Source organism: Coregonus clupeaformis, chromosome 8, assembly GCF_020615455.1.
Source record: "Coregonus clupeaformis isolate EN_2021a chromosome 8, ASM2061545v1, whole genome shotgun sequence".
NCBI classification, from domain to species: Eukaryota; Metazoa; Chordata; class Actinopteri; order Salmoniformes; family Salmonidae; genus Coregonus; species Coregonus clupeaformis.
In genome coordinates, this window is record NC_059199.1 from 40,511,009 (window position 1) to 40,537,600 (window position 26,592).

General features: G+C 48.4%; 1 protein-coding gene across 2 annotated transcripts in view; it reads right to left on the reverse strand.

The window, feature by feature from the left end:
* Positions 1-1,137: 1,137 nt before the first annotated feature.
* The window catches only part of LOC121572946, a 31,537-nt gene continuing 6,082 nt past the window's right edge, over positions 1,138-26,592 (reverse strand). For both annotated transcript variants that reach the window (XM_041884984.2, XM_041884985.2), the window contains exons 2-5: positions 17,359-17,412; positions 2,982-3,088; positions 1,541-1,947; positions 1,138-1,364 (exon numbers count right to left, since the gene is read on the reverse strand). In XM_041884984.2, coding sequence (XP_041740918.1) covers positions 1,352-1,364; positions 1,541-1,947; positions 2,982-3,088; positions 17,359-17,412 — 581 coding nt within the window. In that variant the 3' untranslated portion in view covers positions 1,138-1,351. The remainder of the gene's footprint in view (positions 1,365-1,540; positions 1,948-2,981; positions 3,089-17,358; positions 17,413-26,592) is intronic.

Consider the following 26,592-nt stretch of genomic DNA (forward strand, 5'->3'; position numbering starts at 1 on the left):
ACTTGACCTTTGCCTCCAGAGCCCTTTGGGGAGTTGCAGCGATGAGACAAGATCAAAATTGGGGGGGAAAAGGGGGTACCTTACTCCTGACCTTAACCCTAACCCCTAGCCTAGCTAACGTTAGCCAGCTAGCTAATGTTAGCCACCTAGCCACATAGCTAGAATTTGTAACATATCATACATTTTGCTAATTCGTAACATATTGTACGTTTCGCAAATTCATAACATATAATACCAATTGTAATTCATAACATATCATATGAAATGGGTGATGGACATCCACAAATTAATACATATCATACGAAACGTAACATATCATACTAAATGGAGAGTGAATGATTTACTTAGAAAATAAAACTAAATAGTCTGCTCCAGCCCAGCCAGCACCTGGTCTAGCTAGAGTATTACATGATTAGCCTATCTATCATTAGCTAAGTAGGCCTACTGTTTTGTTTTGTTTTTTATTTGGGGGTGGGGGGGGTGGTTCCATTCCGAGGAGAGGGGAGGCGAGAGCACGGGAGAGAGCAGTTGAGAGGAGGGGGATGGAGCTCTCACGAGAGGTGGCCGTCACAAAATAAGGGTTTAGTGAATCACTCGACAAACTGCAGTTACCCCGACCAACAATGTCCCCGGCATCGTGAGCTAGATGGGGCTGTGTTACTTTGATGAACTCACAATGGAGCTGCGCTGCAAATGATGTCATACTTGATCTTCACCATGATCAACAAGGTAAAGTGATGTAGGCTGACGATACAATTTAAAAAGATTGGGGGAAAAATAGATGGTTAGATAATGAGCAATAGTATAGTCGCTGTAAAACTGCACAGCACTCGATCCAAAGGCCTACTCAGTTTATTCCACTTCCTTCTCTTTCGTTTTTAGATAGCCTATAGGCCTAAGTAAAATGCTGGCCTAGCTTTTAGCCTATGTCTTAGGCATAGGCTATTATCACAATAGCTATATCGCAATAATACAGGTCTTAAATATTGCTGTTTGATGGGCTACGTTGCTGTTTCAAGAAGTGGAACATTCAGAAGTTGACATTTGGTAGACCACTTAGGACCTATCCATGGTGCTGAAACAATGACATCCACATCAACGGTATAATCGATACAATCGTTTTAATTTGTGCTTTACATGATTAAATAACAATATGCCACCAATTTAACAATATTCATAGATTACATACTAGATAAAAATTAGGAAAAAATATAAGCGACCCAGGTCGTGAAAACGGCACGTGCTTCTGTGGAGACAGAGTTCTTTCAAAAGTTCCAGCGGAGTAAATCCAACCTTGAGCTCTTCAGTCTTCTCCACTGTCTCACCTTCCTCTGAGACAAAATCATAATAATTAGTCTTGCTGCCTGAGGAATGAAAATAGAAGTCTAAATGGTACTGTATCTCATCTGTTTTCCAAAAATATATATATATATATATATATATATATATATATATAGTAATGCAATTATTTAATAGGCTACCTTATGTTATTGGTCGAAACATGCAACAAAAACACCACTATGCGTCAATGTAGGCTTACCTAATGTTTCCATTTGGCACGGGTTCGGACCTGCGTGAGAAAAAGGCCATGGCTCGGAAAGGATACCGGCGGTAGAACTCTTTCCTGACGAACCTCTGTGGCAGGGTGGCGGAGGGCACTGTCCCGATATGGGGACACTCAATACACGACGTCGGTTCCGTTGCGCCAGACCCCTGTGCTCTTCCAAACCGTTGCGGTAAATTGAGGGTGGATTTGGGTGAGTGGGTGTCATCGGGTAGGGAGTCCCGGCCGAAGCGCAGCGGGAGGTTGGCGTGAAGGTGTGACGTTTTGACAGGCGGCGGGTAGAGTCGGACAATGGTTGGTGCTAAAATTACTTTGCCGCTGGTCGGCACTACGTTGATATTGAAATCATTCACCTCGAGACTCCGTGGTATTTCATTGCTTGTCTGAAAAGCAAAGGGCAGGGAAAAAACATGAAATATTCCTCTTTCCCTCATGTTATTTTGTGTGTGTATAAAATCTAGATATAATCACACAAAAATGAATATTATTGATGACTATTCGTTAACTGGTAAAGAAGGCTACAACTTGATCGTCATATCAAATCAATAGAGCATTTGCATTGCATACCCATTTTAGCAGATATTTTTTAACCTGATATTTACTCTGAAATTATATAATCATAATATTAATCAAATAAAATGTATTTTATAAAACTCTTTTTACATCAGCAGTTGTCACAAAGTGCTTTACAGATTCCCAGCCTAAAACCCCAAAGAGCAAGCAATGCAGATGCAGAAGCGCAGTGGCTAGGACAAACTCCCTAGAAGGAGGAGTGTTCATGGTGTGAATGAATGTCAGACTGATGGCTAATCAGAACAAAAATACACCGTTCAATTCAATTAGTAGAACATTGTGCCACCCTGTTTTAAAAAACCAAAATATTATGATTTGGTAATAAATACACAGGCCTAGAGCTGCACCAAAACTCTGTAATGCCCTGAAGACATTAGATGCAGATAATCTATCAACAAAGGCAGCTCAAAACGAACCTTTTAACTTAGGCTTTTATTTAGTGGGTCTTTTTAAGTGTTTTTCATTGTATCTAATATGTTATTGCTATTAGTGGTGTTTTAGGCTACATGTTATCCTGTTTTCTCTGCTTTTATTCAGATGATATTTCCACTAATTGGTCTTTTGACCAGTCAGATCAGCTCAATTGTCAAGACTTAGGCTACCTGTGTAGATGCAGCCTGTGAGCTGCAATTAGTTAGCAAATAATAGTTGATTTAAATAAAGTTTACTATGGAAATAATAATTAAATAACAATAATATAAACTATCAATTATCAATCTATTAGTAGCTCTACTTTATTATCTAATTTTGACATTAAATTGCTATATTTGACTTCTTTTTATCAAGCCTCCCATAGGCAACACTACTGCTTTAGAGGTCATTTTGGGTGTGGGGTTATGCTTACCAGAGGGGGCTGTCGCTGTCTGGTCGTCTGTCCGCCGTTGACATTGGTCATGGACATTCTGTACGCCCTAGAGTCAGAGGGCATCACCCCTTGGAACCCCAAACACCCTAGAATAACCAAGGTGAACATCAACATGGTCATCCTCATAGTGGCAGTGGCAGGAAGCATCTTGTCTCTGTGGAACACTGAGTACAATACTTATAGCCTCTGTCCCTGACCGTCACCTCCTCTTAAAGGGTTCAGAAACACACACACAGACACACACACACACCATTCACCAACCAGAATCATGAATGAACGTATTACCCACCCCGGTACTTCCTAATCTGGCCCACATACAAAAACATAGTACACACACACACACATTCACAATTCACCACAGAATCATCAAGGAATGCACGTGAACATGCGCTCATTTGACCCTCATTGCACATCATACAATCACATGACCAGAATCAACCAGTCATTGAACAGTGTCCAACCCTACTGGACATGTGCCACACAGGCACACACACACACACACACACACACACACACACCAAAAGACAAGGGAATAGTATTTTAAAAAGTGTACGCACACACTAAAAAGACAGGGGAAGGGTATTTTTAAAAGTGTGAGTATTAATTTACTAATTGGTAGAGCATCTTTGAGGTCATGGTAACAAAGAGCCTTGCAAGGACCATTAGAGGAAATGTCTTCTGAGACATCCTCTTCTGAACATTACCCATGATACTTTCTGTTTGTGTGTATGAATAGTTGGAACTAGAGTCAGGGGCATTCAGACGTGGTTGTGTAAGGTCCTCCACATGGCCTGAGACCCCTTATACAACCAGAATACCTCTGAGATCCACTCAAAGAGACATTCTAAGAACGTGTGTGTTTGTGTGTGTGTGTGTGTGTGTGTGTGTGTGTGTGTGTGTGTGTGTGTGTGCGTGCGTGTGCGTGTGCGTGAGATGTATGAGGGGTAAATTAGCATGTGTCTGGGGTGACAAATCGGGTGTTATAGGTCAATTGACTTAAGGTTATATACAGTACAGTTGTCAAGGTTCTGATGTGGATGCGGTGGTGGAGTCAAGCGCAGGACACAGAGGAATAGTCAAGATGACTTTACTAATACCTCTCAAGGTACACACAAAATAACAGCCTCCAAAAACACAAGAGGCGTAACAAAATACGCGAGTGCGTAAAACCCACAAAAGCCAAGGTCACAGAACCTATACATACAAGACAGGCGACAATAACACACAAAATGCAAACCTAACACAGGGGAACTTATAGGAGACATAATCAAGACAGAATATGAGACAGGTGCACCAACTAGACATAACCAAACAAACATCGAAAACATCAAGCGGTAGTAGCTAGTACTCCGGGGACGACGAACGCCGAAGCCTGCCCGAGCAAGGAGGAGGAGCAGCCTCGGCGGTCTCCGTGACAGTACCCCCCCCCTTGACGCGCGGTACCAGCCGTGCGCCGACCCCGGCCTCGGGGACGGCCAGGAGGACGCGGAGCAGGACGCGTAGGATGACTCCGGTGGAACTCCGTCAGGAGGGAGGGATCTAAAATGTCCCTCCTAGGCACCCAGCACCGTTCCTCCGGTCCGTACCCCTCCCACTCCACGAGATACTGCAGACCCCCCATCCAACGTCTCGAATCCACGATGGACCGGACTGAGTACGCCGGAGCCCCCTCGATGTCCAGTGGGGGCGGAGGAGTCTCCCGTATCTCACTGTCCTGGAGTGGACCAGCTACCACCGGCCTGAGGAGAGACACATGGAACGAGGGGTTAATGCGATAATCATTAGGCAGTTGTAACCTGTAACAAACCTCGTTCAATCTCCTCAGGACTTTAAATGGCGCCACAAACCGCCGACCCAGCTTCCGGCAGGGCAGGCGAAGGGGCAGGTTTCGAGTCGAGAGCCAGACCCGGTCTCCTGGTGCATACACCGGAGCCTCACTGCGGTGGCGATCGGCGCTCGCCTTTTGCCGCCTGATGGCACGCTGCAAATGAACGTGCGCAGCATTCCACGTCTCCTCCGAGCGCCGAAACCACTCGTCCACCACAGGGGCCTCGATCTGGCTCTGATGCCAAGGTGCCAGAACCGGCTGGTAACCTAACACACACTGGAAAGGTGTCAGGTTAGTAGATGAATGACGGAGGGAGTTCTGGGCTATCTCTGCCCAGGGAATATATCCCGACCACTCCCCCTGCCGGTCCTGGCAATATGACCTCAGAAACCTACCCACATCCTGGTTCACTCTCTCCACCTGCCCATTACTCTCAGGGTGGAAACCCGAGGTAAGGCTAACCGAGACCCCCAAGCGTTCCATGAACGCCCTCCAGACTCTAGAGGTGAATTGGGGACCCCGATCACACACTATATCCTCGGGTACCCCGTAGTGCCGGAAGACGTGGGTAAACAAAGCCTCAGCAGTCTGTAGGGCAGTAGGGAGACCTGGCATTGGGATGAGACGACAGGCTTTAGAGAACCGATCCACAACGACCAGAATAGTGGTATTCCCCTAGGAGGGGGGAAGGTCCGTGACAAAGTCTACCGAGAGGTGAGACCACGGCCGTTGTGGAATGGGTAGGGGTTGTAACATCCCCCTGGGCAGGTGTCTAGGCTTCTTACACTGAGCGCACACATAGCAGGAGGAGACATAAACCCTCACGTCCTTAGCCAAAGTTGGCCACCAGTACTTGTCACTAAGGCAGTGCACTGTCCGGCCGATACCAGGGTGTCCAGAGGAGGGTGACGTATGAGCCCAATATATGAGACGATCACGAATCTCGAGCGGAACGTACGTCCGCCCCACCGGACAATCTGGAGGAGTAGGGTCGGTGCGCAACGCCCGCTCGATCTCCGCATCGACCTCCCACACCACCGGTGCCACCAGACAAGACTCCGGCAGTATGGGCGTGGACTCAATGGACCTCTCCTCTGCATCATATCGCCGTGACAGGGCGTCTGCCTTACCGTTCTGGGACCCTGGGATGTAAGTGAGCTTAAACACAAACCGGGCCAGAAACATGGTCCACCTCGCCTGACGAGGGTTCAGTCTCCTAGCTGGCCGGATGTACTCCAGGTTACGATGGTCAGTCAGAATGAGAAAAGGGTGTTGAGCCCCCTCAAGCCAATGCCTCCACACCTTTAGGGCTTGAACCACGGTGAGCAGCTCCCTGTCCCCCACGTCATAATTACATTCCGCCGGGCTGAGCTTCTTAGAGTAAAAAGTGCAGGGCCGGAGTTTAGGGGGGGGTGCCTGAGCGTTGAGACAGTACAGCCCCAATACCGGCCTCTGACGCGTCCACCTCCACCTGGAACGCTAAAGCGGGATCCGGATGCGCCAGCATCGGAGCAGAGGTGAACAGGTCCTTCAGTTTACCAAACGCCCTGTCCGCCTCAGCTGACCACTGCAAACGCACCGGGCCCCCCTTCAGCAGGGAGGTGATGGGAGCTGCCACCTGTCCAAAACCCCGGATAAACCTCCGGTAGTAATTGGCAAAACCCAAAAACCGCTGCACTTCCTTAATCGTGGTTGGAGTCGGCCAATTACGCATGGCTGAAACGCGGTCAATCTCCATCTCCACCCCTGACGCGGACAATCGATGGCCCAGGAAAGAGATGGACTCCTGGAAAAACAGACATTTCTCTGCCTTGACATACAAGTCATGCTCCAACAGCCTACCCAACACTCGACGCACCAGGGCTACATGCTCGGCTCGTGTAGAAGAGTAAACTAGTATGTCGTCAATATACACTACTACACCCTGCCCATGCAAATCCCGGAAGATCTCGTCCACAAAGGATTGGAAGACTGAAGGAGCATTCATTAACCCGTATGGCATGACGAGATACTCGTAGTGACCCGAGGTGGTACTAAATGCCGTCTTCCATTCATCTCCCTCCCTAATGCGCTCCAAGTTGTAGGCGCTCCTGAGAACCTGTTTTGTGAAGAAACGCGCTCTGTGTAATGATTCCGTCATACTCGCAATCAGAGGGAGTGGATAACTGTATTTCACAGTGATCTGATTGAGACTACGGTAATCAATACACGGGCGCAACCCTCCATCCTTCTTCTTCACAAAAAATAAACTCGAGGACGCAGGGGAAGTGGAGGGCCGTATGTATCCCTGTCTCAGAGACTCGGCTATGTATGTCTCCATAGCCACCTTCTCCTCTTGAGACAGAGGATACACATGACTACGCGGAAGTGCAGCACCTGCCTGGAGGTCTATCGCACAATCCCCCTGTTTATGAGGTGGCAATCGCGTCGCCCTAGTCTTGCTAAACACTAGTGCCAAATCATCATACTCAGGAGGAATGTGCGGTGCGGGCAATTGGTTCGGACTCTCCACCGTGGTCGCCCCTACGGAAACACCTAGACATCGCCCAACACACTGGGCAGACCACTCCTTGAGAGCCCTCTGTTGCCACGAAATGGTGGGGTCATGGGCGATTAACCAAGGAAGCCCCAGCACCACGGGATACGCAGGAGAATCGATCAGATATAACTGAATGATCTCCTCATGAACCCCCTGCGCCTTCATCTTTAGTGGCGCTGTGACCTCCCTAATCAACCCAGATCCCAACGGACGGCTATCTAAGGCATGAATCGGGAAAGGCACATCTACTGGTCGGAGGGGAATCCCTAACTTAACACAAAAATTACGATCAATAAAATTCCCAGCTGCGCCTGAATCGACTAGCGCCTTATGCTGGGAATGAGATGCAACCTGGGGGAATACTACAGGTATACACATGTGACCAACAGAGAGCTCTGGGTGAGTTGGGCGCCTGCTCACCTGGAATGACTCCCCAGCGCGTGACCTGTTGCCTCGATCCCCTGGAGACCCTCCCCAGCACCGAACCGCAGTGTGTCCTCTACGGCCACAGTTGGTGCAGGGGACGGCCTCCCTCCAGATCTCTCTCCTCCTCTCTCTAGCGCCAGCACCCCGAGCTCCATAGGGCTCGGCTCGGAGGTGCTGGGGGATGGAATGGACGGGGGATGGAATGGACGGCCCCAACTCCGGACGTCCGCGGGTAGCCAGCAGGGTATCCAGATGGTCCACCAACTGGTCGAAGGTTAAATTGGTGTCCCTGCAGGCCAACTCTCGTCGAACGTCCTCTCGCAGGCTGCACTGATAGTGGTCGATGAGGGCCCTCTCATTCCACCCCGCATCTGCCGCTAGAGTCCGGAAGTCCAGGGCGAACTCCTGTGCGCTCCTCTTCCCCTGTCGGAGGTGGAACAGATGCTCCCCCGCCGCTTTACCCTCTGGAGGATGATCGAAAACAGCCCTGAAGCGGCGGGAGAACTCCGCGTAGCTGATGGTGGCGGCGTCTATTCCCCTCCATTCGGCATTGGCCCACTCCAAAGCCTTGCCGGAGAGACAGGAGATGAGGGCGGAAACGCTCTCATATCCCGAGGGCGCCGGGTGTATGGTTGCCAGGTAGAGCTCCACCTGAAGGAGGAACCCCTGACACCCGGCTGCGGTGCCATCATATGCCCTCGGGAGTGAGAGCCGAATCCCACTGGACTCCGGAGCTGGTATGATGGGGCTGGCCGATGGTGGTGGTACGGTAGGAGGAGGTGTGGGCAAGCCTCCTCTCTCCAATCGGCGCAGGGTGTTCATGACTTCTTGCATGGCGGCGCCTAGGCGCTGGATCATGGCGTCCTGGCTGCTGACCCCGCTCCTCCAGTGACTCGGTCACCGCCGCTGCTGCTCCTGCTGACTCCATAGGTGGTGTGTTATTCTGTCAAGGTCTGATGTGGATGCGGTGGTGGAGTCAAGCGCAGGACACAGAGGAATAGTCAAGATGACTTTACTAATACCTCTCAAGGTACACACAAAATAACAGCCTCCAAAAACACAAGAGGCGTAACAAAATACGCGAGTGCGTAAAACCCACAAAAGCCAAGGTCACAGAACCTATACATACAAGACAGGCGACAATAACACACAAAATGCAAACCTAACACAGGGGAACTTATAGGAGACATAATCAAGACAGAATACGAGACAGGTGCACCAACTAGACATAACCAAACAAACATCGAAAACATCAAGCGGTAGTAGCTAGTACTCCGGGGACGACGAACGCCGAAGCCTGCCCGAGCAAGGAGGAGGAGCAGCCTCGGCGGTCTCCGTGACAACAGTATGACCCTTGAGTCACTTACATTTTACTGTGGATCCGAATAAGATGTGCATGTGAGTGTGTGAATGGCCACGTACTTCTGGACTGCCCCCTCTATGGCCGCATTTACACAGCAGCCCAATTCTGATCTGTTTTTCATTCGTATTTTGGCCAATCAGATAATTGCGCAAAAAAATCTGAATTGGTCTGCCTGTGTAAACTCAGCCTGTGTGCACGTCTCATGTTAGTTTAATTTATTTTTTATTTTTTTATATTACAGTTATTGTGTGGATAAATTGATAGAGACAAACATTTCAATCTGATGAGTTAATAGTTTGCCAGGGCTTGGGATACTTACCAACACTACTTCTAATTAATGCTTGTCTCTTTCCCTCTTAGCCTACTAACATTCAGCTGTTATTTATTGAGTGTTGTGTTACCTGCATCTAGGCAACAGCTAGTGGGCTGCAGTGAAAATATTCCTGAAAAAAATAAATAAGTGAATTGTGAGAGGGATTGATGAAGGTCATTAACATTAATGAACTAATTCAGTGAATAACATGTTCCAGTTATTTCATTTAAATGACCATGAGTCACCTTCATGACGTGTGTTATTCCACATTCTGATTCTGAATGATAGTGGCTTTGTTTGAAATCATGAATTACTAACTAGGTTTGCATTTCCGCTCTGTTGACACTGAATGATAAAATGTTCATAACTACTTATTTAAAATATTTATTTGATCCAAACATCACAACCTGAAATTGTTAACATGGTTTACACCCCCCTAATCTCTCCCCTCTCCGTCTCTCTCTCTCTCTCTCTCTCTCTCTCTCTCTCGATGGGTCGTGTCTCTCTCTCAATTCAATTCAAGGGGCTTTATTTGCATGGGAAACATATGTTTACATTGCCAAAGCAAGTGAAATGTCACGAGTTACAAAGCCAGAACCCAGAAGCAGACCAGGACAAGGTAAGTTGAAACGAAGGTGAGTGTTTATTTACAAATTCAAGAGTGATGCTGAATAATCCAGGGAACAGAGCGGGCGGCGTTGATTAGTTGTTGGGGGTGCAGTGGTTGATCCAATCATGGCTCGGCAGCCGCCGACCACCAGGCAGAGGTTGGATGAAGGTCCCGGATGAGTGACTGCAGATGGAACAAAACGGAGGTAAGTAAACAACAAACCAACAAGGTGCAAAACAACAAAACTAACGCTAGACGCTCTAAGACTGATACTCTGGTAAACCTACTGTTCATGGCTAACGATCCGGCAGGGAATGGATGTTAGGCCAGAGCCTAAGAAGGGTGATGATCAGGACCAGGTGTGCAGATTGCTGATGGGATGCAGGTGCGGAAATCAAGAGAGCTCCCCGGAGCGTTCCAGAACCCTCGGGAAACTGGAGATCACGAGCAGAAAAACTAGTCCACAGACAGGACCCGACTCAGACTGCCGGGATCGTTACAGTACCCCCTCCGGACGAACGCCACCGGGCGGACTCCCGGAGCGCCAGGATGGAGGCGGTAGAAGTCACGGATGAGGTCAGCATCTAGGATCTGTCGCCGCGGAATCCAACTCCTCTCTTCAGGACCATACCCCTCCCAGTCCACGGAGATACTGGAAACCCCGGCCCCGCCGTCTGGAATCCATGATGCGTCGCACCGTGTAGGCAGGACCACCTCCGATCATCCAAGGAGGAGGAGGAGGAGGCGGAGGAGGCAACAGAGGACTGAGGGAAAACAGGCTTGAGGCAGGAGACATGAAAGGTGGGATGGACTCTGAGCGTCCTCGGGAGTTTGAGTCGAACTGCCACCGGATTGATCACCTTCTCCACCACAAACGGACCAATGAACTTCGGTAACAACTTCCTAGACTCAGTCCGTAAAGGAAGATCCCGTGTGGCCAACCAGACCCTATCTCCGATGGTGTAGGTGGGAGCGGGGATCCGCGACGATTCGCCTGGAGCTGATACCGGTCCGGAAACTCTAAGGAGTGCCTTTCTGGCCCGATGCCAGGTCCGGTGGCAACGACGAATATGGGCCTGAACAGAAGGCACTGAGAGCTCCTTCTCCTGAGAAGGGAACAAGGGAGGTTGGTAGCCATACAGGCACTGGAAGGGAGACATCCCAGTGGCAGATGTAGGGAGAGTATTGTGGGCATACTCAACCCAAGGCAACTGAGAGACCCAGGAGGTGGGGTTGGAAGAGGCCAGGCAGCGTAGCGTGGATTCCATCTTCTGGTTGGCTCTCTCCGCCTGACCATTAGATTGGGGGTGAAAACCAGATGTGAGACTGACTGTAGCTCCAATGGCCAAACAGAAGGACTTCCAGACAGCAGAAGGTAAACTGAGGGCCACGGTCGGAAACGATATCACTGGGCAACCCGTGGACCCTGAAAACCTCCTAACCAGGATCTCGGACGTCTCCCGAGGCAGAGGGAAGCTTGGCAATTGGCACAAAGTGGGCGAACTTGCTGAATCTGTCCACGATGGTCAGAACGACCGTGTTCCCCTCAGAAGCGGGCAACCCAGTGACAAAGTCCAGGGCCAGATGCGACCATGGTCGCCGGGGAATAGGAAGGGGGTGAAGTAGTCCAGAGCTGGGCCGATTGGTACTCTTATTCTGCGCACACACTGGACAGGCAGCAACATAACCCCGAGTATCCTCGGCCATGGCAGGCCACCAAAAACGTCTGCGAAGAAACGCCATCGTCCGAGCCACGCCAGGGGTGACAAGCCATCTTGCTGGCGTGGGACCATTTGAGGACCGCAGGACGAACCGACTCAGGCACAAACAACCGACCGGGTGGACCGTTACCGGGACCGGGCTGCGTCCGAAGAGCCGCCATCACCTCCTCCTCAATCTTCCACCTAACAGCTCCCACGACGCAGTTCCGGGGGAGAATTGTCTCGGTCTTGGACCCACTCTCCTCCGTCTTGGAGAACATCCGAGACAAGGCGTCCGCCTTGCCGTTCTTAGATCCAGGTCGGAACGTCAGGGAAAAAATTGAATCGTCCGAAAACAACGACCACCTGGCCTGACGGGGAGTTGAGACGTCTAGCCGATTGCACGTAAGCAAGGTTCTTGTGGTCAGTCCAGACAATAAACGGCTGCTCCGCCCCTCCAACCAGTGGCGCCACTCCTCCAAGGCAAGTTTCACCGCGAGAAGCTCCCGGTTACCCACATCGTAATTCCTCTCCGCAGGCGAAAGGCGCAGAGAGTAGTAGGCGCAGGGATGGAGTTTACTGTCCGTGGAGCATCGCTGCGACAGGATGGCGCCAACTCCCACATCAGACGCGTCCACTTCAACGAGCGAACTGACGGGCCGTGTCCGGTTGAGAGAGAATCGGTGCGTTGGTAGAATCGCCTCTTCAAATCCAGAAACGCTCGATCCGCCTCCGGATTCCACTTGAAGCTCCTGATACTGGAAGTCAAGGCCGTTAACGGAGCGGCCACACGGCTGTAATCCCGGATGAATCTGCGGTAGAAATTTGCAAACCCCAAAAATCTCTGGAGCTGCAATCTCGTACCGGGCTGGGCCCATTCCAGAACCGCTCTAACCTTCTCCTGGTCCATCCTAATCTCTCCCTGGAGATGATGTACCCGAGAAAGGATGTCGTGTGGGCGTGAAACTTCGCACTTCTCGGCCTTCACGAACAGGCGATTCTCCAACAATCGCTGCAGAACCTGCCGGACATGCTGGACGTGGTCGGAAGGTTCCTTCGAGAAGATCAGAATGTCATCCAGGTAAACAAACACAAAGAGACCGATCATATCTCTCAGGACGCCGTTTCACCATACTCTGGAATACCGCTGGAGCATTGGTCAGTCCAAACGGCATCACCTGATACTGCGAGTGACCCATCGGGTGTATTGAAACCCGTCAACCACTCGTCTCCCTCTCTGATCCGGACCATGTGATACGCATTGCGTAGGTCTAGCTTGGTGAACACCGTAGCACCCTGTAAGGAGTCGAAGGCAGAACTCATCAAGGGCAGGGGGATACTTGTTCTTGACCGTGATGTCATTCAAACCCCGATAATCAATACACGGTCGAAGAGAGCCATCCTTCTTACCCACAAAGAAGAATCCTGCCCCCAGGGGTGATGACGAGGATCGAACGAGACCAGCAGCTAGGGACTCCTTGATGTAGGTCTCCAAAGCCTCACGTTCAGGGCGGGAGATACTGTATAACCTTCCCTTGGGGTAGACAGCTCCAGGGAACAGGTTGATGGCACAATCATATGGTCGGTGGGGGAGGGAGTGACAGAGCCTTCTGCTTACTGAACACTTCCCCCCAAATCGTGATATGTCTCGGGAACCAGGGACAAATCTGGGGGTTTAGCCTCAATCACCTGACTGGGAACCGAATGGGGACAGGCAGTCTTGAGACAGTTAGCATGACAATCAAGGCTCCAACTCGTTACCTTGCCCGTCACCCAATCGAACGTGGGATTGTGTTCCTTCAGCCAGGGGTATCCAAGGACCAGAGGAACATGGGAAGACAGCAGAATGAAGAATGAAATCATCTCCGAATGATTCCCCGACAACAGCATCTTAACCGGTTCAGTCCTCATCGTGATACGTGCCAGACTACTGCCGTTCAGAGTGGTCGCTTCAATGGCTTCCGGCAATTGCTCCTTGGAAAGCCCCAGCTGTTCCACCAACTCGGCATCAAGAAAGCTTCCATCGGCACCTGAATCGATAAAAGCGTTAATCGCTAAGCTCTGATTCCTGTTCACAAGGGTAGCCGGGAAACGGGTCTGACAGAGGTACTGAGAGGTTGAAACTGGCTCGCTAAAAGTCCTCCCAACTTTAGCGAGCCGGGCAGTTTGACGACCGCCGGGAACAAGTGGAGATGTAATGTCCCGAGCTACCACAGTAGAGGCAGCAGTTGGTCTTACGTCTATGTTGACGTCTCCTCCTTGGTTAACCCGTGCCGCCCCACTTGCATGGGTTCAGAATCGGGAGAGAGGACCTCTCCACTAATCCTTTGTGGTGGAGAATGATCGACGTGTTCTGGTCCACCACCCGACCCGACTGGGAACTGAGAAGCTGATCGATTGGACGGACCCCATTGCTTCTCCCTCCTTCGCTCTCGGACTCGATTATCCACCCGAATAGACAAGGCTACCAAGCTGTCCAGGTCACTAGGCTCCGGATAGGAGATCAACTCATCCTTGAGCTGCTCCGACAGACCCTGGTAAAAGGCCGCTTGCAGAGACTCCTCATTCCACCCACTCTCCACAGCCAACGTCTTGAACTCGATCACGAAGTCGGCCACGCTGCGAGTTCCTTGGTGAAGCGAAAACAGGCGCCTAGCTGCGTCCCTCCCTCGGACGGAATGGTCGAAGAGCTTCCTCATCTCGGCCGTGAACCCCTGGTATGAAGCCATGCAGGGGGTCTTGTCGTTCCCAAACGGCTGAAGCCCACTCCAGCGCTCGACCACGCAGCAACTCAATCACAAAGGCTATCCTAGCCTTGTCTGTGGCATAAGAGTAGGGCTGTAGATCGAACACTAACCCACACTGCATAAGGAAAGAACGGCATCTTCCCAGCTCCCCCTCATATTTATCCGGCGTCGGAACCTTGGGCTCACGGAAGGACACAGCTCCAGACGCGGCAGGCGAGATGGGTGAAACCGGGTAGTGGATCCTCCACCGGAAACTTGCGCTGGTTCTGGACCTCCGTCAGACCGGTAGAAAGGTTCCGAACTGACAACGCTATCTCCTGTAGTGCCGTGCTATGTTGTCCCAACATCTTCTCCTGATGGGAAATGGCATGGCGAACAGAGTCCAGGTCCGCTGGGTTCATTACTGGCCGGATCGTTCTGTCACGAGTTACAAAGCCAGAACCCAGAAGCAGACCAGGACAAGGTAAGTTGAAACGAAGGTGAGTGTTTATTTACAAATTCAAGAGTGATGCTGAATAATCCAGGGAACAGAGCCGGGCGGCGTTGATTAGTTGTTGGGGGGGTGCAGTGGTTGATCCAATCATGGCTCGGCAGCCGCCGACCACCAGGCAGAGGTTGGATGAAGGTCCCGGATGAGTGACTGCAGATGGAACAAAACGGAGGTAAGTAAACAACAAACCAACAAGGTGCAAAACAACAAAACTAACGCTAGACGCTCTAAGACTGATACTCTGGTAAACCTACTGTTCATGGCTAACGATCCGGCAGGGAATGGATGTTAGGCCAGAGCCTAAGAAGGGTGATGATCAGGACCAGGTGTGCAGATTGCTGATGGGATGCAGGTGCGGAAATCAAGAGAGCTCCCCGGAGCGTTCCAGAACCCTCGGGAAACTGGAGATCACGAGCAGAAAAACTAGTCCACAGACAGGACCCGACTCAGACTGCCGGGATCGTTACATGAAATGGATAAACAAAAGTGAAATAAACAATAAAAAGTGAACAGTAAATATTACACTCACACAAGTTCAAGAAGAATAAAGACATTTCCAATGTCATATTATGTCTATATACAGTGTTGTAACGATGTGCAAATAGTTAAAGTACAAAAGGGAAAATAAATAAATATTGGTTGTATTTACAATGTTATTTGTTCTTCACTGGTTGCCCCTTTCTTGTGGGAACAGGTCACAAATCTTGCTGCTGTGAATGCACACTGTGGTATTTCACCCAATAGATATGGGAGTTTATCAAAATTGGATTTGTTTTCGAATTCTTTGTGGGTCTGTGTAATCTGAGGGAAATATTGGTCTCTAACATGGTCATACATTTGGCAGGAGGTTAGGAAGTGCAGCTCAGTTTCCACCTCATTTTGTGGGCAGTGTAAACATAGAGTGTCTTCTCTTGAGAGCCAGGTCTGCCTTCAGCTGCCTTTCTCAATAGCAAGGCTATGCTCACTGAGTCTGTACATAGTCAAAGCTTTCCTTAATTTTGGGTCACAGTGGTCAGGTATTCTGCCAATGTGTACTCTCTGTTTAGGGCCAAATAGCGTTCTAGTTTGTTCTGTATTTTTGTTAATTCTTTCCAATGTGTCAAGCATTTCGCTACACCCGCTATAACATCTGCTAAACACGTGTATGTGACAAATAAAATTGGAAGATTTTATTTGAAGTAATTATCTTTTTGTTTTCTCATGATTTTGTTGGGTCTAATTGTGTTGCTGTCCTGGGGCTCTGTGGGGTCTGTTTGTGTTTGTGAACAGAGCCCCAGGACCAGCTTGCTTAGGGGACTCTTCTCCATGTTCATCTCTCTGTAGGTGATGGCTTTGTTATGGAAGGTTTGGGAATCGCTTCCTTTCAGGTGGTTGTAGAATTTAACGGCTCTTTTTCTGGATTTTGATAATTAGCGGGTATCGGCCTAATTCTGCTCTGCATGCATTATTTGGTGTTTTACGTAGTACACAGAGGGTATTTTTGCAGAATTCTGCATGCAGAGTGTCAATTTGGTGTTTGTCCCATTTAGTAAATTCCTCGTTGGTGAGCGGACCCCAGACCTCACAACCTCTCCCCTCTCTCTCTCTCTCTCTCTCTCTCTCTCTCTCTCTCTCTCTCTCTCTCTCTCTCTCTCTCTCTCTCTCTCTCTCTCTCTCTCTCTCTCTCTCTCTCTCTCTCTCTCTCTCTCTCTCTCTCTCTCTCGCTCTCTCTCTCAGTTATTACACACAGGCATGGGTCAGGATTTACGAGTCATTCTCACACACACTCAGACAGATATCCCCCCTCTTCCCTCTCTCTATCCCTCTCCCTCTCTTCTCTCTTATCCCTCTCTCTCTCTTCCCTCTATCTATCCCTCCTCATCTCTTACCTCTCTCTATCCCTCTCCCTCTCTTCCCTCTCTCTATCCATCTCTCTCTCTTCCCTCAATCTATACCTCCCCCTCTCTTCTCTCTTATCCCTCTATCTCTCTTCCCTCTATCTATCCCTCCCCCTCTTACCTCTATCTATCCCTCTCCCTCTCTTCCCTCTCTCTATCCATCCCTCTCTCTTCCCTCTATCTATCCCTCCCCCCTCTTACCTCTCTCTATCCCTCTCCCTCTCTTCCCTCTCTCGATCCATCTCTCTCTCTTCCCTCTATCTATCCCTCCCCCTCTCTTCCACTCTCTAACTCCCAGTGTCATGTTTTGTCCTCTTCCATTCTATCACATCCTTACTCGAAAGCATGTCTTTCCTTCTCCCTCTCTTCCTCTCCCTCTCCATCCATGTGTATCCATGATCTCCTTTTCTTTCTGTGTGTGTGGGTGTGGTGTGTGTGTGAGTTTGTGTGTTTATGTGATTACCCCTCGTGCGGATGAGGCTGGCGCCACAGCTCTCAGAGGCAGACTCCTCCATCGCTAGACAGACAGAGAGAGAGAGAGAGAGAGAGAGAGAGAGAGAGAGAGAGAGAGAGAGAGAGAGAGAGAGAGAGAGAGAGAGAGAGAGAGAGAGAGAGTAGGGAAAGAATAGGGAAAGAATAGGGAAAGACAGAGAGAAAGAAGGATTTAGATAGCAAGAGAACACAACAGATGGTAGAGGAAACAGAGGGAGAAATAAAGAGGAGATAAAGAAAGGAGAGAGGGAGATGAGATGGGTTGACCACTGGAACATGTCTTTCTGTCTCTCTCTCTGTCTGTCTGTCTGGGACACATCCGGCGGCATTTCTAGAATTCTAGCCGTGGATTGGGACACCCCTTGGATTCCTCTTCTGATGAACAGGAATGTAAGGGAGGAGATTTATGGTTTTATCATATCCTCCTCTCTCATTATACGGCTGGGTGATTACACTGGTGGACATTAAGAGAACATGACTCACACACACACAAACACACAAACACTGTTCAACCTCAGATTATGATATTTAAAAGTACTGTATGCCCCCCCAACCCCCATCGTAAATTCTGACTCTTACATATCATCTGATCTCTATGCTCTGTGATCCCACTCAGGTCACTGGCTCACTATAGAGCAGATAGTGACCAGTCAGCAGATTCACCACATCTAAAAGCCAGTTAGACTTCTGTGGCCTTGATACTCTGACTCAACTCAATGGCTCATAAACTAGTAGATATCTATCTTCCCATGGTGTCTGAGAGAAGTTGAACTGTGTGGTAACCTATGCAATGCTTGGATAGGTCAGAATCAAAACTCTCTGCTGTTGAACATTCATGTTCAATTGGGTGATGATGTCACGCTCTGGCTCCGGGACTGTGTAGTTTGAGCCAGGGTGTATTCATTTGGTTGTGTTGGGTATAGGGTGTGTTCATTTGGTTGTGTTTGGTTTTGGTTGTAGTGTCTTGTCTCGTCATGTGACTCCCAATCGGAGGTAACGAGTGTCAGCTGTCGGCTCGTTATCTCTGATTGGGAGCCATATTTAACCTGTCAGTGTTCACCTTAGGGTTGTGGGTTTTGTTCCATGTTTCAGTCTGTGTACTGAGGACTTCACTATCCGTCATTGTTTATTGTTTTCTCGTTCGTGCACTTTAACTTTAATAAAGTCATGTTCGCCACAAACGCTGCGCTTTGGTCCACTCCTTCCGTAGACGGGCCGTGACAGAAAAACCCACCACAAAAGGACCAAGCAGCGTATACAGGAACACCCGCAGGAGAGAACGCTGGTGGATGTCCTCCTCGGCTGGGGACATATTACGCAGGAGGAGGCCGTCCGGTACCGGAGGGCGATGAAGGGGGAGAACCTGGCAGGAGAGGAGCAACGGCGTCAGCAGGGCCATCGTCGGAAGGGACGAGAGGCACCCCAAGAATTTTTAGGGGGCACACGGCATGGGCGACTGGGCAGCAGGAGGCTGCCACAGGGAGATGTGGAGAGAAGGCTATCGGATTACGGGAGCCATTGGCGAGTAGAGGGAGGGAAGTTGTTGTGGCACGGCGTGAGAGACTGATGTGTGTTACCAGTCCGGTCGGCCCGTTCCTGATCCCCCAGTTAAGGCCAGTGGTGTGTGTTCCCGGCACGGACCGGCCTGTTCCTACTCACGCACCAAGCCCACGGTGTGCGTCGCCAGTCCAGCCCGGCCTGTTCCTGCTCCACGCACTAAACCTACGGTGTGCGTCGCCAGCCCAGCCCGGCCGGTTCCTGCTCCACGCACTAAACCTACGGTGTGCGTCGCCAGCCCAGCCCGGCCTGTTCCTGCTCCACGCACCAAGCCTACGGTGTGCGTCGACAGCCCTGCCCGGCCTGTTCCTGCTCCACGCACTAAACCTACGGTGTGCGTCGCCAGCCCAGCCCGGCCGGTTCCTGCTCCACGCACTAAACCTACGGTGTGCGTCGCCAGCCCAGCCCGGCCTGTTCCTGCTCCACGCACCAAGCCTACGGTGTGCGTCGACAGCCCTGCCCGGCCTGTTCCTGCTCCACGCACTAAACCTACGGTGTGCGTCGCCAGCCCAGCCCGGCCTGTTCCTGCTCCACGCACTAAACCTACGGTGTGCATCGCCAGCCCTGCCCGGCCTGTTCCTGCTCTACGCACCAAGCCTACGGTGTGCGTCGACAGCCCTGCCCGGCCTGTTCCTGCTCTACGCACCAAGTCTACGGTGTGCGTCGCCAGCCCGGTCCGGCCTGTTCCTGCTCCACGCACCAAGCCTACGGTGTGCGTCGACAGCCCCTGCCCGGCCTGTTCCTGCTCCACGCACTAAACCTACGGTGTGCGTCGCCAGCCCAGCCCGGCCTGTTCCTGCTCCACGCACTAAACCTACGGTGTGCATCGCCAGCCCTGCCCGGCCTGTTCCTGCTCTACGCACCAAGCCTACGGTGTGCGTCGACAGCCCTGCCCGGCCTGTTCTGCTCTACGCACCAAGTCTATGGTGTGCGTCGCCAGCCCGGTCCGGCCTGTTCCTGCTCTACGCACCAAGTCTACGGTGTCGCGTCGACAGCCCTGCCCGGCCTGTCCCTGCTCCACGCACCAAGCCTACGGGGTGCGTCGTCAGCCCTGTCCGGCTCGTTCCTGATCTCCGCACCAAGTCTGTGGTGCGCGTCGCCAGCCCATTCCGGTCCATTCCTGTTCCACGCACCAAGCCAGGGGCGCGTGTCGTCAGTCCGGCTCCGGCCAGCGGGGCTAGACAGGACCAGGGGTACTTTGGGGGTTGGAGAGGAAGTGGGGATCTAGGCCGGAGCCAGAACCACCGCCGAGGAGGTATGCCCACCCAGCCCTCCCTTGTTTAGCCCTTATTGAGGCGCGGTCGCAGTCCGCGCCTTTAGGGGGTACTGTCACGCTCTGGCTCCGGGACTGTGTAGTTTGAGCCAGGGGTGTATTCATTTGGTTGTGTTGGGTATAGGGTGTGTTCATTTGGTTGTGTTTGGTTTTGGTTGTAGTGTCTTGTCTCGTCATGTGACTCCCAATCGGAGGTAACGAGTGTCAGCTGTCGGCTCGTTATCTCTGATTGGGAGCCATATTTAACCTGTCAGTGTTCACCTTAGGGTTGTGGGTTTTTGTTCCATGTTTCAGTCTGTGTACTGAGGACTTCACTATCCGTCATTGTTTATTGTTTTCTCGTTCGTGCACTTTAACTTTAATAAAGTAATGTTCGCTACAAACGCTGCGCTTTGGTCCACTCCTTCCGTAGACGGCCGTGACAGATGAGGATTAGAGAACTTAGGTTCAGGTTTGTTTTCAGTCTAAGTCAGCTGATGTCGGTGATGTCTTCTTGTCAGGGATATATTCTTGTAATTTATATCTTCTTGTCAGGGATATCTTCATGTTAGGGATATATTCTTGTAAGAGATATATTCTTGTAAGTGATAACTTCTTGTCAGGGATATATTCTTGTAAGGGATATATTCTTGTAAGTGATATCTTCTTGTCAGGGATATATTCTTGTCAGGGATATATTCTTGTAAGTGATGTCTTCTTGACAGGGATATATTCTTGTAAGTGGTATATTCTTGTAAGAGATATATTCCTGTAATTTATATATTCTTGTCAGGGATATATTCTTGTCAGGGATATATTCTTGTAAGTGATGTCTTCTTGTCAGGGATATATTCTTGTAATTTATATCTTCTTGTCAGGGATATCTTCATGTTAGGGATATATTCTTGTAAGAGATATATTCTTGTAAGTGATAACTTCTTGTCAGGGATATATTCTTGTAAGGGATATATTCTTGTAAGTGATATCTTCTTGTCAGGGATATATTCTTGTCAGGGATATATTCTTGTAAGTGATGTCTTCTTGACAGGGATATATTCTTGTAAGTGGTATATTCTTGTAAGAGATATATTCTTGTAATTTATATATTCTTGTAAGTGGTATATTCTTGTAAGAGATATATTCCTGTAATTTATATATTCTTGTCAGGGATATATTCTTGTCAGGGATATATTCTTGTAAGTGATGTCTTCTTGTCAGGGATATATTCTTGTAAGTGGTATATTCTTATAAGAGATATATTCTTGTAATTGATATCTTCTTGTCAGGGATATATTATTGTAAGATATATATTTGTGTAAGTGATATCTTCTTGTCAGGGATATATTCTTGTCAGGGATATATTCTTGTAAGTGGTATATTCTTGTCAGGGATATCTTCTTGTCAGGCATATATTCTTGTCAGGGATATATTCTTGTAAGTGATGTCTTCTTGTCAGGGATATATTCTTGTAAGTGGTATATTCTTGTAAGATATATATTCTTGTAATTTATATCTTCTTGTCAGGGATATATTCTTGTAAGGGATATATTCTTGTAAGAGATATATTTGTGTAAGTGATATCTTCTTGTAAGTGATATCTTCTTGGTATCTTTTGTGCCTCTCACTTGGCCTCTTGTGTTTTGGAGCAGTACAGTGGTGATACTGTGAGGTGTTCATTTTCTGTCCAGCAGATGGCATACTTGAACACATCATTGACTTTCATGTTCATCTCCCAGGCAACCCAGTTGATGTGAAGTTGATGATAAAGAATAGAAAATTCCCACATTTTCTTAAAACAATGACAAAATAAGTCAACATTCACTTTCTGAGTATTTTGAATTAATAACAGATTTTATTTTGCTTCAGATAAAGAATAAAGGGCGAACAATAACAGGATGAGAGGAAAGGGTCTCGTTTCAAAAACATAATAGCCACAAGGTGGTGCTCAAAGACATCTCTTAGCTCTCACCATGTTTTTATTTCTGAGCGTGAGGGAGGAGCCTCTCAAGAAGTTGATTGACTTGGGGGAGTGGTTATAAGGCTGGAGGGAGGACCTTGTTCTAGGGGGTGTTGTGTAGCAGGCCATTGGCTACAAGGTATTGTCCAATCAGAAGCTTGCCTCGGCCAGCTCCCTTTAGCCAATCACAGCAGAGCAGGTCAGATAAAAATTAGGGGAACAGGGAGAACAGGAAGTGGAGAAAATGAGGCATGATGAGAGGATGGAGGGATGAGGGGAGGAGAGATGGAGGATATACAGTATTTAGATGTGCATGTTCAAACTGTTTTGACTTATATGTACAAAGAACATGATGTGTCCACTACAAACTGGTGTCCACTACATTTGTATTCTGTCCACTACATTTGTACTCTGTGTTTGATGCCATTGAATTTTCTCCATCCAGAAATTATTATGAGCCTTCCTCCCCACAGCAGCCTCCACTGCAGTATACCCACCTGGAAGGAGAGAGTTGTGGAAAATACCCATCTGGAAGGAGAGAGTTGTGGAAGAGAGAGAGAGAGAGAGAGAGAGAGAGAGAGAGAGAGAGAGAGAGAGAGAGAGAGGGAGAGAGAGAGAGAGAGAGAGAGAGAGGGCGAGAGAGAGAGAGAGAGAGGGTGAGAGAGAGAGAGAGAGAGAGAGAGAGACAGAGACAGAGAGAGAGAGAGAGAGAGAGAGAGAGAGAGAGAGAGAGAGAGAGAGAGAAAGAGACAGAGACAGTGTGAGAGAGAGAGAGAGAGAGAGAGAGAGAGAGAGAGAGAGAGAGAGACGAGAGACAGAGACAGTGTGAGAGAGAGAGAGAGAGAGAGAGAGACAGAGACAGAGACAGAGACAGAGTGAGTGAGTGAGAGAGAGAGAGAGAGAGAGAGAGACAGAGACAGAGACAGAGTGAGAGAGAGAGAGAGAGAGAGAGAGAGAGAGAGAGAGAGAGAGAGAGAGAGAGAGAGAGAGAGAGAGAGAGAGAGAGAGAGAGAGAGAGAGAGAGAAACAGCAGAAGACAGCAGCTGTGCAGAGAAAGAGAGAAAACAAAAGAGGGTGAGAAACCGACTTTTCCCCCACACTCTCTTCTGACCCCTGACCCTGCTCCCAGTTTGACAGCTAGTGTGGCTGCTGGTCATTGGGTCAGAGGGGGCAAAGGTCACACTGAGAGGGAGGGAGGAGGGGAGGGGGTGAGTGGGGAAGGTTAGGACTATATGACCCCTCACCCACGACTGAGACTGAACTTTGACTTGGGCCTAGAGAGGGAGAGAGAGAGCAGTCTTATCCAATCATATAAAGGGTTCATTTTCTCGCCATCACCCGAATATAATCTTGATCAAAATACAATCTCAGAGTTGAGTCTTTGAAATTCAATCAAGTTTGAATTTGGCTGTTTTCGACCAACCAGGACAAGAGATGGACCTCTGAGACTTGTTAAGCAGAGACATGAGACAACAGTCATGTAAGTAAAATAATTCAGATGCAGGATACAGGATGTGTCTTATAAGCTAATCAGTTAATTACTTAATCAATCTCCTGGCATGTCCGGGCATCACAATAAATTAAATCTCATGAAACTGATCAAACAAAAAAATGGCACCATATGTTTACATTGCCAAAGCAAGTGAAATGGATAAACAAAAGTGAAATAAACAATAAAAAGTGAACAGTAAATATTACACTCACACAAGTTCAAGAAGAATAAAGACATTTCCAATGTCTCTCTCTCTCTCTCTCTCTCTCTCTCTCTCTCTCTCTCTCTCTCTCTCTCTCTCTCTCTCTCTCTCTCTCTCTCTCTCTCTCTCTCTCTCTCTCTCTCTCTCTCTCTTTCGTTCTCTCTCTCTCTGTATTTTTTTTTCTCCCTACTGCACTTTCCAACAGGACAATGACCCAGAGCATACAGCCAAAGCAATGCTGGAATGGCTTCAGAAAAAGAATGTGAAAGTCCTTGAGTGGCCCAGACAAAGCCAAGACTTGAATCCCATTGAAAATCTGCGGAAAGACTTGAGAAAATCTGCAAGGAAGTATGGAAGAAAATACCCAAATCCAGATGTGCAAAGCTGATACAGACATACCTAAGACAATTCAAAGCTGTAATCGCCGCCAAAGGTGCTTCTACAAAGTATTGACTCAGGGGTGTGAATACTTCTGTAAATTAGATTTTTCTGTATTTTATTTTCAATAATTTTGTAAACATCTCTAAAAACATGTTTTCACTTTGTCATTATGGGGTATTATGTGTAGATGGGTGAGATAAATAAATCCAGTTAATCCATTTTGAATGCAGGCTGTAACACAACAAAATGTGGAATAAGTCAATGGGAATTAATACTTTCTGAAAGCACTATCTATCTATCTATCTATCTATCTATCTATCTATCTATCTATCTATCTATCTATCTATCTATCTATCTATCTATCTTTCTCTCTTCCTCTCTCTTTTTCTGTCTTGCTTTCTCTCCTCCCATTCTCTCTTCAGAGCAGGAAGTGAGTCAACAGGGTCAAAGTTAGGGGTCAACCCCAGAGGACAAACATGCCAGTCAAACGAGTCAATGTTTGAACTGAGGATTCTCTTACCAGGAACCAAAAACACAGAAGTCATCCGTTTCTTTTGTTTGTAAAATGGTAGATAGACATTTTGACTCAAAGAAACCGAACATGAAGCTGTTTGCATGGTTTGGCGTCACAGATGTTTGTCAATGTGTGTAAGAGACTAAGAGAGTGGTCCTGCTAAATATCCTAATTCCTAGTGTATGGTTCAATTGATTCCCAGCATACCTTAACAAGCACGCAGACACACACACACACACATACACACACGCACAAACCGTGTCAGGCAGGCTGTCTGACTGGGGATATAAGGATCAGTGTGGGGTTTCAGTTTCAATCTCCTGCAGATCAGATCAAACACAGCAGCCGAGAACAGAGAACAGAACACTGACGATGTCTTCAGCACACAGCTGTCAGAATCCCTCCCCACCCTGTGCAGTACCATCACAGTGGGGAAGAGAGTGTGTGTGTCTGAGTTTGTGTGTGTGTCTGAGTTTGTGTGTGTCTGAGTGTGTGTGTGTCTGAGTTTGTGTGTGTGTCTGAGTTTGTGTGTGTCTGAGTGTGTGTGTGTCTGAGTTTGTGTGTGTGTCTGAGTTTGTGTGTGTGTCTGAGTTTGTGTGTGTCTGAGTTTGTGTGTGTGTCTGAGTTTGTGTGTGTGTCTGAGTTTGTGTGTGTGTCTGAGTTTGTGTGTGTGTCTGAGTTTGTGTGTGTGTCTGAGTTTGTGTGTGTGTGTGAGTGTGTGTGCGTATCTGTGTGTGAAGTTATGCCTAGAACCGATTGTATAGTACATTTAGTATTAGGATATCTAGTTGCAGAATTCTCTCTTACACACAAGCATGCACATGTACACACACACACACACACACACACAAACACACACACACAGGGAGGGGTATTGTTTTCCGTCAGAACCCACAGGAGTGGACTGGCCATAATGAAAGCTCCAGTCTGGAACATATTCCTCTGGGTGAGAGGCTGAAGAGGAGGGAGCATGGACACACACACACCCACACAAACACTCAGCTGCCGGGAAATGCAGTTAGAAAAAGTGGGAATATTGAGGATGCTTTCAAGGCACTGTCATCAGCGTGTGTTACCCACAGAGTCTCCATTACTGCCCACACACACAAACATAGAGAATACACACAAACACACACTACCACACACACACACATAGAGAATACACAATAACACACACTACCACACACACATAGAGAATACACACAAACACACACTACCACACACACATAGAGAATACACACAAACACACAATACCACACACACACACATAGAGAATACACAATAACACACACTACCACACACACATAGAGAATACACACAAACACACACTACCACACACACATAGAGAATACACACAAACACACACTACCACACACACATAGAGAATACACACAAACACACACTACCACACACACATGGAGAATACACACAAACACACACTACCACACACACATAGAGAATACACACAAACACACAATACCACACACACACACATAGAGAATACACACAAACACACACTACCACACACACATGGAGAATACACACAAACACACAATACCACACACACACACATAGAGAATACACACAAATACACAATAACACACTCACAAAAGTTTTAAAAGAATAGAGACATTTCAAATGCTATATTATGGCTATATACAGTGTTGTAACAATGTGCAAATACTTGAAGTACAAAAGGGAAAATAAATAAACATGGGTTGTATTTACAATGGTGTTTGTTCTTCACTGGTTGCCCTTTCCTTGTGGAAACAGGTTACAAATATTGCTGTTGTGATGGCACACTGTGGTATTTCACCTAATAGATGTAGGAGTTTATCAAGATTGGATTG